We start from the raw sequence: 14,133 nt of genomic DNA on the forward strand, positions 1-14,133 counted from the left end.
AATAATTTCAATTAAGCTTTGATTGCCACCACCTTGTTCCATTTTGGCATACACCCCGAAATGATAGAGAGAGAAGAACAGTTTGATAATTGATATCTGATCCGACCACCTAAAAGCCATAGTATTTTGGAGACAGGAGAGCCCAACACATATGGACAACTGGTACGCGCTTGTTTAGCGTGTGACTATCACGCTCTACTTAACTAAACCCCCCTTGGAGAATGAAGTCGTATCTCATATGGGTGCTTATCAATCGATTTGGACAATTGTGTGATTGTTCATACTATTGAATGCAAATCTTCATTTTTGGAAAATGATTAATTGACTTGCATTGTTGAAAGGTTGATTAATTGAATTGTTTGTACGTTTATTTCTTTAAGATCATTGGTCAATGACTCGTTTAATTTACATTTTACTTATTTTGTTGTGTTCCGTCTGTGTGATGTTTATGTTAGAGATTAGTTAGGAGTAGAACCGCTCAATTTTTTATGGTCAAGTTTGACCCTTCAAAATTAATTTTTTACCTGAAAGATCTTTACTTTTAATTTTGTCCTTAATTTCAAATTTTAGTTCTGATCAGTGTTATTTTCTCATTTACAATATGAGATTGTCAATCAATTAACGGCTTAAGTTTTCTTAACATTCTAAAAGGACACCAAATTGTCAAAAAAAAAAGACCAATATTGGTTGGTTTAGGGGTAAGCATATTGGTTTTGTGGGTTTTTCAACATCTTGATTAGCCTACTTATTGTTTCATGAGTAGCCGAAAATGGTATTGGTCAATGCATTTACTTGCACCCAAAGAGAATGCTTGAGCAATGTATTTCTAATTATGACTTACAAATTAGAAGTGGAAGTTAATGATACCTTTTAGAGATGATAAGATGAAAGTTGTTAAAAATTTTCTTTAAATTGGAATGGCCTTTTTTTCAATTCAGTCTATTAAACAGACATTTGAATTGTATATTCTAACGACAAATGTCAATGTTTTTTAAATTTTAAATTAGAATTAATCACATGCCATATCATTCCATATGATATATAAGCAATAGCTCATTTGTAAAGGGAGTGATATGCACTGCTTTAAGAGTGCAGTGCCCACACCCCATGTGGAAGCTCCATGGTTTCCTCCTCTCTCATCAAAGCCATACTTTTTTTTAAGTTCCAACTACTTTTGTTACTCTCCACCCAGAGGAAACCACTCATTCCTCTCTCTATTTTGTACATTTCATCTTGAAAAAAAAAAAAAAAAAAAAAAAACCCATAAAAAAGATCAAGAAAAGTGATTGAACTCTGTGCTGTAAACAAGAGCCTGAGTTGAGTGTTTGGAGAGAGAGAAAAAGAGGGAGAGAGAGAGAATTCAAGTTGTGGGGGGCATCTTAAAAACGACAACCGAGAAAGCAAAAATGCAAGAACCATGCTCCTATCCTATACAAATCCCCATACCTTTTGTAATTTTCTACCATCAAAAGAACAAATCTTTCCCTCCTTTTCTCTCTCTCTCTTACATAATTAGACATTATAGTATATCATAATCTTCATCATAATAACAATTATTTTTAAGGGAATGAGGAAGAGCCCCATGTAGCAGCAAAGAGAGGAGAGCATATGCTGGTGGGGCATGACCAAAAACTATCCCAAATGATGTGCTCATGAGATGGAGCAGCATTTTCTTTTTCTTCTGCAGAAAAAGAAAAAGAAAAGCAAATGGAATTCTCTTTTAGGGTGAGAATTTCATTGGAGAGGCATTGACTCTCCCACAACAACACATGATGAGCCAATTTCCCACCCTCTATATCAGCTGGGCCCCATAAACTCTTCATCATGATTCCAATTGGACCGTGTGATACACATAAATTGCAGAGAGGCTGGTCTTGATTATATTTATATATATAATAAATATATCCACTCGGTTGGGAAAGAAGAAAAAAAATGCAGAAAAAAAAGTGTTCACAGTTTTAAATAGACAGTGTCAGAGGCTAGGGGCAAGTGAGAACGTGCACTATTTGAAGCACAGATCTGGATCCACTCAAAGCACAGGCCACAACACAAACACACTCTCTCTCTTACTCACTGCCACTCCTACCCGTCTTTGTTTTATACTTTCAAAGAAGAGAGAGAGAGAGAGAGGGAGAGTGTGGGTGTTTTAGAGAGAGAGAGAGAGAGAGGAGAAAATCTAAGGTAGCTCTCAGCTTCACTGCGCGCTTGCTCAGAACCCCAGAAAGCGTTAGCCATCAGCAGTGAAGGAAATTGATGATTTCTGTGCTACTGCTGCTGCAACTAGCTAGCCTCTGCAACCGGCCTAGAAACAAGGCGGTGGTTTGGCTTTTGTAGTAAAGTTTGACTATTATTATTATTATTATTATCTTATGTTTGAAGAGAAAGAGAGTGGTAGTAACAAAGAGCAACAAGAAGAAGACCTTTCATGGGTAAGTCGTATTCTCATGCCACAGCTGGTTTTTCAATTTTGATTTGGAAAAAAGAAGAGAGAAAAGGAAGAGTTATATATATACTCACTTTGTTGCTATTTCTTGCAACTTTTGTTCCTGCAAACTTTTGCTCTTATGGTTTCTTTTTAGAGAAATTCAACTGCCATGTATTCATTTTTTTTTTAATTTTTTTGGGTTTGGTTTTTTTTCCTTTTCCTTTTAACAAAGGCAACTCTCAGCATCATCTTCTAGTCTCCTTTTAATCAAACCACACGGGAATACTCCTTTTTAACACTCAACTTTCTTTTTCTTTTCCTTTTCTTTGTTGGTGCTTTGCAGGAATAAGAGAAAGAGAAACACTTTGGTCCTGTTCCTCACAAGTTGTTAGGTAGGGTTTGTGTGTGGTTGAGAAAGAAAGTTTACTTGTACAGACAGAGAGAGATAGAGCAAAAAGAACTAAACTTGAGGAGGGAGGGTTGGTTGGTTGGTTTGTTTGCCGTGTGAAATTTTAGCACCAACCCTTTTCCACCCATGGATGGTTACGAAGCTACAAGAATTGTCTTCTCAAGAATCCAAAACTTAGACCCTGAAAATGCATCCAAAATCATGGGTCTTCTGCTCATTCAAGACCATGGTGAGAAGGAAATGATTAGATTAGCATTTGGTCCTGAGGCTCTTGTTCACTCAGTGATTCTCAAAGCCCGGAAAGACTTGGGACTTTCCTCGATCACTCCGTCTGCTCCTTCAACTCCATCATCTCCATCTCCTTTTCTCTCCAGGCAGACTACTTCTTCTCCCAACAGGCTTCTGGGTGGGATTAATCTTCCTCCTCCTTTAAGCATCCCAAATCATTCTTCTTCTTCTTCTTCCTCTTCTTCTGCTACTTCAGCTACTTGGGCTGCTTTGTCTGAGCTTCAAAATCCAGATGATTTGATTAGTCCCAACAATTTAGCTCTTTCCTCTTCAATGAACACTTCTGCTTGCTCTCTACCCTTCTATGGAACTGCAGCCACCGACGTAATCGATGATTTTCAGCTCCAAGACCAGCTCTCTTTCCTCAACGATGGCTCCCCCAAAAACCAAGACTTTTTTTACCCTCCATCAGACTTATCTTCAAGTCCAACTGGTGCTGGTGGCGACCCTCTGCTTTTTCCTTATTGGGGAGGCTCTGTACACCGGAGAAGCTACTCTGTTAGCGATGTCTGCTTGGGAACAGAGGACCCGAATTCTGGGTTTGGCTGGAAACCTTGTCTCTACTTTGCTAGAGGGTACTGCAAGAATGGAACCAGCTGCAGGTTCTTACATGGAGGAATTGGAGATTCCGTTGATGCTTCTGCAATGGTTGGTTCGCCCAACAAGATTGATATGATGGACCAGTGCCAAGAAATTCTCAGATCTAAATCTGCTCAGCAACAAAGACTGGCTGCAGCTTCTCAGCTCATGGCCTCTGCTTCTTTTCCTTACTCTCCAAAGTGCATGAATATGCTCCTGCAGCAGCAGCAGCAGCAGCAAAATGATACTCACAGGTATACTAGCTTTTAGATTCTGATTGGGTTTTGTTTTTTGAATAGTTCTTGTTTTGATTGTTTTTTTAGTACATGCAGCAGGGCGGCAGCGGCTCTAATGATGGGTGACGATATTCACAAGTTTGGGCGGTCCCGGCTAGAAAGAAACGATTTTTCGATGAACGGCGGTGCCGGAGTGGTGAACCCGGCGTCGAGGCAGATCTATTTGACTTTCCCAGCTGACAGCACTTTCAGAGAAGAAGATGTCTCAAATTATTTCAGGTTCTCTATTGGGTTTGTTTCTTATTTCGTGACATATAAAGCTTGAGTTGTTGTGTTGCTGAATTGGTTGATTTATTTTTTGTTGTTTGAAGCATTTATGGGCCTGTTCAAGATGTGAGAATCCCGTACCAGCAGAAGCGGATGTTTGGTTTTGTTACTTTTGTTTACCCGGAGACTGTGAAGCTCATTCTTGCCAAAGGGAACCCTCATTTTGTTTGTGATGCTCGTGTGCTTGTGAAGCCTTACAAGGAGAAGGGAAAAGTCCCAGACAAGTACAGGCATTCTCTCACTCGCCTCATTTTGTTAGCTTCTTTCTCTGCGCATTTTTGGTTAATTTTACATGCTTTGAATTTGTTGTTTGCAGGAAGCAACAGCAGCAACAAGTGGAGAGGGGAGAGTTCTCACCATGTGGCACTCCTACTGGAGTTGATTCTAGAGACCCGTATGATCTTCAGCTCGGTAAGCAAACTATCATCTTCGTCGCATTCCCATTGTTTCTTTCACACGTGAATCCTAGATATACCTAAATTTCAACTTACTGGTTCTCTATTTGAATGCTTAATTTAAAGGAGCAAGAATGTTTTACAATACGCAAGACATGCTGTGGAGGAGGAAGTTGGAGGAACAAGCTGACTTGCAGCAAGCCATTGAACTTCAAAGTAGAAGGTTAATGGGTTTGCAGCTTCTTGATATGAAGAAGCATCAGCACCATCGCGCACTCTCTGCCGGCAGCCCCGTTCCGTCCCCTACCCAGTCTCCAAGCCCGTTTAGTCAAAATCTTGTTCTTTCTTCATTGCAGAGCAGCCCAGAAGCACTGGAAGGTACATCTTTACTCTAAAATGCTCTATTGCTAAGCTTACATTTCGAAGAATTAGAATGAAGTTTTCAGGATTGCAATTGTTAATTTGTTGCAGAGAATTCTCCTAGTGCTGCAGCTGCTTGTACAGATCAGCTGCAGTTGCAACAGACAGTGATAGTCACTGTTGCTGGCAAAGAATTGACTGATAATGGTGAGAATGCCAATGGAAAGCATAGTCCCCCTCATGAAGAAAGTGATTTACAAGAATGGTATGGAGCTTTTCTCATTAAGGCTAAAAGAAAGGCCCCAGATTAGTAAAAAACACTTTTTTGTTTCTTAGATCTGTATTACATTTCTATTTTAGACATGGTAAGAATTTTTATGTACTTCCCAATTTGGGTTCTCCAATTTCAATTGTTTATATCATAATTGTGTGCAGTTTGTTGGAGCACAACCTGCCTGATAGTCCCTTTGCATCTCCAACCAAAGCGGGTGCAGAATTCATGTCTGCCTTTGCCAATGGATCTAGCGAGGGCAATGCCCCAGATGGTTCAGCTCCATGTACTAACAATAAATTGGCTACTTCATCAATACTCCCTGCCTCTTCTACACTGGATATGGCAGCCTTCAAATCTTTTAACTGCCAAATTCCAAGGTATTCCCATTCATTGCCATCAACTCTACTATTCTGCATAATGTCTGTAAATTTAAAATGGGGTTTCATTTCAGGTTCTCCTCCGGCCATGGAGCCATTGGAATGTATGCCGGCACCACCGGAGGACCTATTGGAATTTAGCTTCCTATGGTCAGGTAAATGAACTTAGGATTCTTTTCTTATCTAGAGTGCATGATTTATTTGTTTTCTTCAGCATGCAAATGATAATAATAACAATGTGATTTTGTATTCTAAATGAAGTTGGTTTTGGTTTGTTTTCTTTTGTTTTGGCTGTTGCAGGAAGGTTGAGAAGTATAACCAAACAAACCCCCTCATATCAAACAAAGGTCTGTAGAGAATCCACCGCCATCACCACTCACTGCCATCATCATCGTCATCAATACTATACTACTTACTACCATACAAAATGCATACGTAAAAGGCAGTAAAGGAAGTGGGTCACCCATTCCTTTCTTTGTTGTTGTTGTTGTTGTACTATTTTCATCTCTTATTTTCTGTAGTTGAAGTTGAACCACAGGTAAAAAAAGAAAGAACATAGACAGAATCACAGCGTCCATGTGTATTAGTAACTTCTGGCACTGTAATTTCTCTCCCCTTCCATTGTTTCCCTAGCAGAAACAAATCCCAAATCTAGTCTAGTCTCATAGTCTGTTTTTAGGGTGTAATCAAATCTTTGTACAGCAGAAGCAAGAAGCCAGAGAAGCAGAGGTAAAAGAGGTAAAAGCGAATATAACTACAAGCCTGATTGATAGCCCCCCCCATAAAGGGTAAAATTAGAGTTGGAAAAGGGTTGATTGCTGAAGGAGAGGAAGGAAAAGAAACAATCAGCCCATTGCTGTTTCAAGACTATAACAAGTACAAATGTGGAAAATCTCTACCATTTTATGTATTACTCTTTATTTGTAGTACTAGTTGTTATACACAGTATCAACCCCTTAGATTACCAGACAGAAAAGAGAGATTTGGAAAGAAAATCAGAAAGAAAAAGTGATATGAGTTTTTAGTCCTAATTTGTCCATCTCTTTCACCTCTCTTACGAGTTCATTGCCTGTTGATTACAAGAAGAATTTGTCTCTTTGTTACCACCCTTTATTTTACCATTGTTATTTTTTCTTTTTCTTTTTGGCTCTTTCATTATTAGTGGGGTCTGTCTTTAATTTTGCCATTATTGGAGGGGAAAGAAGGAGGGCCACCAGGCACAATATCACATGGGGAGCTGCTGACACTGCATGTGGGTCCAACTACTGCATGTAGGTCCTACTAATTTATAGGATGCCAGGTTGTGTGGGTCCTATCCACCCAAACCCACCCATGTGAGTGATATATATATATATATATATACATGTATATATATGCCTAGCTTTTCCTTTCCCTCCTTGACAGGAAAGGACATGCACAAATCTGAAAGCAGATGTAGATGCCCACACGTATGACAAAAGTGCACGGGTTGATTGAAGAATCTTTTCGATGTGGGACAAAAAATTTGACAGTGGGGTGGATGGTGATTTTTTTCTATTCTTTCCATATATTTTAACTGCTAAACATTGGAGTTTGTGGGGAAAGGTAAAGAAGTGGGAAAAAAGAGGAACAGGGTGCGCAGCTGTGGATAAGTACAAGCCGTCAAATTGGTGGTATTTGACACGTAGGGAGAGCCGTAATGGATGGGAGACCAGGCGGTGTTTCCTTGAAAGTGAGTGAAGGGAGGAAGGAGTGGTTTTCTCGAGCCCCTGTTTGGTTTCTTGGAAAGTCATCATTGGTGTTTTGCAATCGTGGCCCTAGGTTTTCTGCATAGAGATAATCACTGTCTAAGTTGATGGAGACTTGTGCTTGTCCGCATTGGTATTACAATGGCATACGGTTCTGGGTATTTGTGGAGGAGACAAAAATGGCATTCATGGGTAGGGTTTTGAAAAACAACAAAATGCATGAACTTGCTCATGATTTTAAGCAATTAAGTTTTCCATCAAAGTAAATGGTCCTTAAGTTCATCAAAATAATAGTACTAAATGCTCCTTAAAATGGGTTATATAGGCATATTTACTAGGTTGTGACGCTAGGGAATGCTATGATACTAATTGTTCATGGTTCAACGTTTATGGACACTGGTTCAATGGTAATCATTTCTCTTTTTTGCGGTTTCATTTAACGAACTTGTCGATATTCATTGAATTATGTTCATGATGCATAATACAAAGACTTTTTAGTCTTACCTTATAGATCACTTCCTTCGCGACTTAAACTCGTGAGGACTAACCTACTCGGATAATAATTGTTAAGAATATAACCATCGGTCCAAAAGTGTTATAAAAAAAAAAAAAAAAAAAAACCATTGATCCAAAAGCTTTAAGATTGTTCGATTTTAAATCCTTAAACCTTACAGTCGTAACATAAACCACATGAGAGTATACTACAGCTTTTTTAAATTGCATGAGAGAATCGGTAGGAGGATATCTATTAAAAATGTAGGTGAGAATCACATGATTTAAGAACATATGATAATATAAATATTGAATTAAGAGATTTTCAAAATTTGTCTGATATAAAACTAGATTGGGACTAAATCAATATTAATTGAAATTGTGGCATTTTTGGCTGGATAAATTAATTACATCTCTAGATTCTGCTTGCAAATGTATATATTTGTTTCATAAATAAATTTTGGATTAAATTCACTTTACCCCCCTGAAGTTTCAGGATTTTTTCAATTCAAACCCAAATGTTTAAAAAATGGCAATATATCCCCCTAATGTTTCAAAAATTTTCAATTCAGACCCTTCGTTACTAATTTCCGTCTAATTTGATGAAAATCATCTCATGTGCGTCTCACGTGAAATTTTGATGCTCTCTATTCCAATTTTGTCCTCATTAAAACTTATGAAATTATGTAATTACCCCTATTAAAACCTATAAAATTGAGGGTAATTACATAATTTCATAGGTTTTAATGAGGGCAAAATTGGAATAAAGGGCATCAAAATCCCATTTGAGACGCACGTGAGATGATTTTCGTCCAATTAGACGAAAATTAGAGACGGAGGGTTTGAATTGAAAATTTTTGAAACATTAAGGGGGTACATTGCTAATTTTTAAACATTGGGGTTCGAATTGAAAATTTTCTAAAATTTCAGGGGAGTAAAGTGAATTTTTCTCATAAATTTTTCATATATATATATATAAAATCAATTTAACTCTTATTAAATGAGGATAAATCAGACTGTTAGGCTCCTTTGGAATATTTGTTATTTTGTTTCCATGTACTGTCCTAAGGAATTGACGTTTTCCTAAATCCTTGTTTTCTGCTTCTTCCTTTGGTTGAATCAATCATTCCCACCTTACTATACGTAAAGCTACTTGGCAAAAGGAATCCTAGGTTTGATTTGATTCCTTTTTCTTGGTTATTTTGATTTGAATTACGTTAGAAATTATATTTTCGTCTTAAAATTATTTTACAATATTAATTTGTCTCAATCAACTTTTAATTTTTGATTTTTTTTTTTAGCGATAATTAATTCAAAAGTTAATTTAAATTGTTACGTCAGCGTTGTGAAATAATTATAGAATAAAAATGAGATTTAGCATTAGGAAAGAGGGGAACATGAGGACTTGAGAGCCCATTGATGTTGGTCCATTAAGGTCTAGACGTATTATTGACCATTTCTAATGGTTTTTCGAAGCCCTTCTTACAATGAGCAATGTGGTTTTCGAGAGACTGTATGGGCTTTTTTATTTTTATTTTTTATTTTTTATTTCATTTTTTGTAGACAAGTTGCAAAGAAGATGCATATGAGGAATCAGCCCACTTGTGCTTCTTGCTTCCATCCTCACTAGGGTCTATTTTAAATGTAACGATGGAAAGGAAAGCACTAATCATGTATGTGTTATCGTTTTAAAAAGAATTAGTTCCGAAATATACCACCAAAAGTACGACTATTATAAGATAAAATGGAAGATTAATTATTGTTTATGCGGTCATTACAAAAGCCAATGCTAACTTAGTAGTTCTATCTAGCCCTTGATTTTTTTTTTTTTTTAAAACAATGACTGATCCATGAGTTGATTGAGACTGTCACATTAGCATTGTAGGATAATTGTAAGATAAAAATGTGATTTACAGTATTATGAAAATATTTGATTGAATAATTCGTTAAGAGAAAAAGCCGAAGAGGGGGACAACCTACTTCTGATACGAAGTAGTACTAATAAGATTAATTTCCAACAATCTTATTAGTACTAATTAGCATCAAAAGTAGCAAATAAAAGAAGCCATGAATCCCAAGGATTAGTCAAGTGGGTCTTCCACTTGGGCTTAAGATGTCTCAATCTTTTCTTTCTTGATCATCATCTTAGAGATTATCCAAATTATTATTTGGTGTATAATGGATAAAGGGTACTCTATTATTTGTAAGTAATCACTTCTGCGTTGAAGAGTTATACCAGACAGCTTGTTAATGACCCAATACAGCCACAAAATCATCTGATAGGCCAGGATGGGATACTACAAAGTCTACAATCATCAAAACTATGAAGAAAACATCAATTGAGTGCAAGTTCATAGACTTTTTTGTAATATCAATTATTTAATCCAGAATTTTTTTCAAGCAAATTCCATTGGAAGAACAGTAAACCAAGCTTTCTTGTTTTGTACATGGATCATGGATGATCTTATTTCTAGTCACATGGCATCTTTTCTATTTTATTGTTTTCTATATATTAGTTGCAAATTACATATCTGCATTTGGGGTTGTTTCGGCCACCTTCAGGCTTGCTAGCTAGCAATTTTTTATTTTTATATAAGTTAAAATTAACTTATTTTTAGAAGCTTTTAATAGGAAAGAGAAAATGAAGAGAGATTTTAAGAAATTTAATCTTGACCGTTGATTAAACTACAGTATACATGCTGTTATTTTAATAACAGTATGTAACCCAAATCCCCTTAGATTAATCTTTATTAAAAAAAAAAAAAATTCGAAAAGCTAATTACTATTACTGGGTCAACAAGGTGAAATGGTTGTAAGATAAAAGAATAATTTGTAGCATTAGTCTTCTCAAAATGTTTGATGCTACCAACTTACCACTATTGCGGACTATTTAATTCATTTTGTATAAACTTGTAAGAAATATTGTTTTCAAGGGTTAATTTTATCTCAAGTTTATATCATTTAGTATCGGAGCCAGTTACCTCGTCGAATATGGGATCAGACACAGTTTATTGAGTATGGAATTGAATGAGTTGCGGTTTTATAGTCGAGTCATGGAGTTGGTGACTGGCCTACAGGCTGTATTAAAATGTTTTGGTATTATATATGCATTGACATTGAATTCTGCTAGATAAGTGAAGCCGCAAAAATAAAATGGTTACTATCGGGTTAGTGTACAGTCGATAGAGTAAGCCGCTGTGGACATCAGCAGCGGAGCATGGTGATATGTTAAACTCTTAAACACTTTTTTTATAAGTCAATTTTTAAGAGGTGAATTCTACCAAAAATATATATCACGCCAATTTAATTCAATAGTTATTTGTTAGAATAATATATAAACTAAGTGCAGAGTACTACACCTGGCTTTCACCCAATCAAACTGACTTTGCATGATCCAATTTTCCTTCACAATGTTTCTTTCTTGGCAAACAACTATTTTCAAGCCTTTCGTCTTCAAGGGACACAGTATCCACGCGGCACGCCGTTCAAAACAAACAGCCAACAACTGTGTTGTAGACTGTTGTGTTGACATGCGTATATATGTTTGGTTCTGTTAAAGTGGACGGCGGGTCGGTTTGAACGGTGGAGCAGAGTAGGAGACTTTTGTTTTTTTTTTTTAAAGAAAAAATATGTATTTAATTTATTATAAATAACATGTGTGATACTACGATTAGTGCTGACGTGACACATTGTTGCCGTGATATGTTAACAGATTTTGACAATGTTGGTAGGAATCATTTTTTTCTTACTTAGGGAGCAATTAATCACTTTATAAAATTCATAAACTATTTGTCGAAATTTCAAATCGAAGGCAACAAAAATGCATTTATGAAAAAAGAAAAAAGAAAAAAGAAAAAAATTAAATGGCTATTACACGGTAGAAAATGTTCACTACAACAAAGAGTACGTTTGGGATTGTATTTGAGAAATATAATTTTTAAGTTAAAAATTACTTTTTGGCAAAAGCTTTATTTTAAAGTTTTTGTCAAAAGTGTGTTTTGACTATTTTTAGGTTTTTTGGACCTTAAAAACGCTTTTAATTTTTTTACCAAACGAGTACTTTATTCTTCAAACGGACTTTTTGAGTATTAAACGTACTTTTGGATCCACCAAACACACACAAAGAAGCCCTAAATTTTGATTGGCTTGACTTATTGTACTTGTGCTATAATTATACGAATCTGTAAAGTATATGTATTCTACTCTCTAAAGTACAAGTAGAGTACAATGTGGTAGGTAAAGAATATAAAATACTTTGACAAATTAAGCTAAATCTTGTGTCAAATAGTTAGACAATTTGATATTTAATTGTTTGACACTATATTTAATTTTTTTCTCTGAGTTGTTTGAGACTTGATTTCATTGGCTCATAGATCAGTCTCAGCTCATGTTATTAGGAAGTGAGTTCATAATTAAGGGTATTTTCAAGGTTTCCTTGGGCCTTAACTACAAAAAAACATGATTTTTTGACTTCCCATTTTTGATGTGTCAGGAAGCCTAACAAGTCACTAAATTTTAGTGACGTGTGTCGGACGTTAAAAATAAAGGTGTCACTAATAGGGATTTTTTGATGTGTCACAATTAGTGATGTGGCAAAAAGTGCCACGTCAAAACTCTTTTTTGACGTGTCATGTTTTGACACGTCATGTTTTGACACATCATCTTTTATTGACATGTCAAAAACTTTATTGACGTGGTAGTAGCAACTTTATTGATGTGGCAATAGTGCCACGCCAACAAATTTATTGACGTGACAGTAGTCCCACATCAGTAAAGTTATTGACATGGTAGTAGTGCCACGACAATAATTTTTTTTTGACGTGGTATAGTGCCACGTCAATAATTTTTTTTTTTTTTTTTTTTTAATTTGGCAATAGTGTCACGTTAATAAATTTATTGACATATCACTATTGTCACGTCAGTAAAAAGTGACGTGACACGTCACCTTTTTCCGATGTGTCACACCTTTTTCCGACGTGTCACACGTCACATGTTATGTGACATGTCATCCACTCTCTTTTCCCATTTATTTACTTATAGAGAGGAAAAATAAATAAAGGGTTGATTTGGTAAAGTTTTGTGAAGACGTAAAACTTGGGAATTGATTTGGAAAAAGAAGAATGTTATACGTGGGGTTAACAAGAGGAAATTCGTTTAATCAAGTTTTAAATTGTGTTTCTGAAAAATAAATAACTGAAAAGTGTTTCTACAAAGTAAAAATGAAAAAAAAAAAAAAAAAAACTCTTGGGATTAGGCTCTTTGGTGGTAGCAACCTAGTAGTAGTAAACACCGCAATAGTGATTTAGCGCTGTCGTAGGTCACTAAGGTACTGTTTGGTAAATGAGTTGGCTTATACAATGTAGTTGATGTAGATTGATATGAAAAAAAAAAAAGTAAGAATGTTTGGTATAAAAGAGTGAAAAAGTTTTATTTTGTAGTAATTTTTTTATTTGAATAATAATAAAAAATGAATGATGTGATATAAAAAGTGAAAAAATTAGAATATTTTGATATTGAGTTTTTTGAAAAATGGTGATGGATAGTAATAAAGGAAACCCCAGCTCATTTACCAAACAAAACCTAGAATGGTTTTGGTGGCCACCAAATAGACACTTTTGGCAGAAATTGTTGGGGTTGCCAACCATATTTGGCAGCCACCACAGGATTGCTAAATATCGAAACCTTTTTTTTTTTTTTTTTTTAAGGAAATTTCACAAAGGATCCCTGAATTATTATGCGTTTGAAAAGATTCTCCAAATTTCAAAAACTCTCAATTTCACCACTCAAACTTTCAATTTGATGCAATTTATTCCCTTCCGTCAATTTTTTCCTTTAAACCCTAACGGAAATCCCTAAAAAGATCAAATTACACTTTGATTTTTTTTGTTTAAAAAAAATGGAGAAAAAACCCAACCGTGGGTCACCTTATGATTTTTTTTTTTTAAATAATAACTTTTATGTTTTTTTTATTTTTTTTATTTTTATTTTTTTTAATTTGAAATTTGAAATTAAGGATAAATTTGAATTTTTTTTGTTGAAAAAACAGTAGTATAATGGTCATTTTATCACTTTTAAACTAACAGAGGAAGGTACATTGCATCAAATTGAAAGTTCAAAGGGTGAAATTGAGAATTTAATTTTAAAATTTAGGAAAGTCTTCTCAAAACGTCGGGTAGTTTAAGAGTTTAAAGTGAAGTTTTCTATTATTATTATTATTATTATTATTATGTAACAAGGACCATCC

At 35.5% G+C, this 14,133-nt stretch overlaps 1 protein-coding gene across 3 annotated transcripts; it reads left to right on the top strand.

Moving 5' to 3' along the window:
• Positions 1–1,995: 1,995 nt before the first annotated feature.
• On the top strand, positions 1,996–6,776 carry LOC132176274 (zinc finger CCCH domain-containing protein 53). Of its 3 annotated transcripts, none has more exons than XM_059588437.1 (10): positions 1,996–2,429; positions 2,769–3,955; positions 4,025–4,216; positions 4,309–4,488; positions 4,581–4,675; positions 4,786–5,037; positions 5,131–5,284; positions 5,455–5,670; positions 5,745–5,825; positions 5,971–6,776. In XM_059588437.1, the coding sequence occupies exons 2-9, from the start codon at positions 2,961–2,963 to the stop codon at positions 5,809–5,811; spliced, it is 2,151 nt and encodes a 716-aa protein (XP_059444420.1). In that variant the 5' UTR covers positions 1,996–2,429; positions 2,769–2,960; the 3' UTR covers positions 5,812–5,825; positions 5,971–6,776. The 3 variants fall into 3 exon arrangements, with proteins under 3 accessions (XP_059444420.1, XP_059444435.1, XP_059444428.1); XM_059588452.1 differs by having other exon boundaries at positions 4,037–4,216; XM_059588445.1 differs by having other exon boundaries at positions 1,997–2,429; positions 4,034–4,216.
• Positions 6,777–14,133: the final 7,357 nt, after the last annotated feature.

Source organism: Corylus avellana, chromosome ca1, assembly GCF_901000735.1.
Source record: "Corylus avellana chromosome ca1, CavTom2PMs-1.0".
Lineage (NCBI taxonomy): Eukaryota > Viridiplantae > Streptophyta > Magnoliopsida > Fagales > Betulaceae > Corylus > Corylus avellana.

What these genes read in the sequence shown, in the direction of transcription:
- LOC132176274 (XM_059588437.1), top strand. Translation starts at nt 2,961, where the DNA reads ATGGATGGTTACGAAGCTACAAGAATTGTCTTCTCAAGAATCCAAAAC. An exon ending in CAGCCCAGAAGCACTGGAAG is followed by an intron (nt 5,038 to 5,130) that starts GTACATCTTTAC and finishes AATTTGTTGCAG; the next exon opens with AGAATTCTCCTAGTGCTGCA. An exon ending in GAAAGTGATTTACAAGAATG is followed by an intron (nt 5,285 to 5,454) that starts GTATGGAGCTTT and finishes AATTGTGTGCAG; the next exon opens with TTTGTTGGAGCACAACCTGC.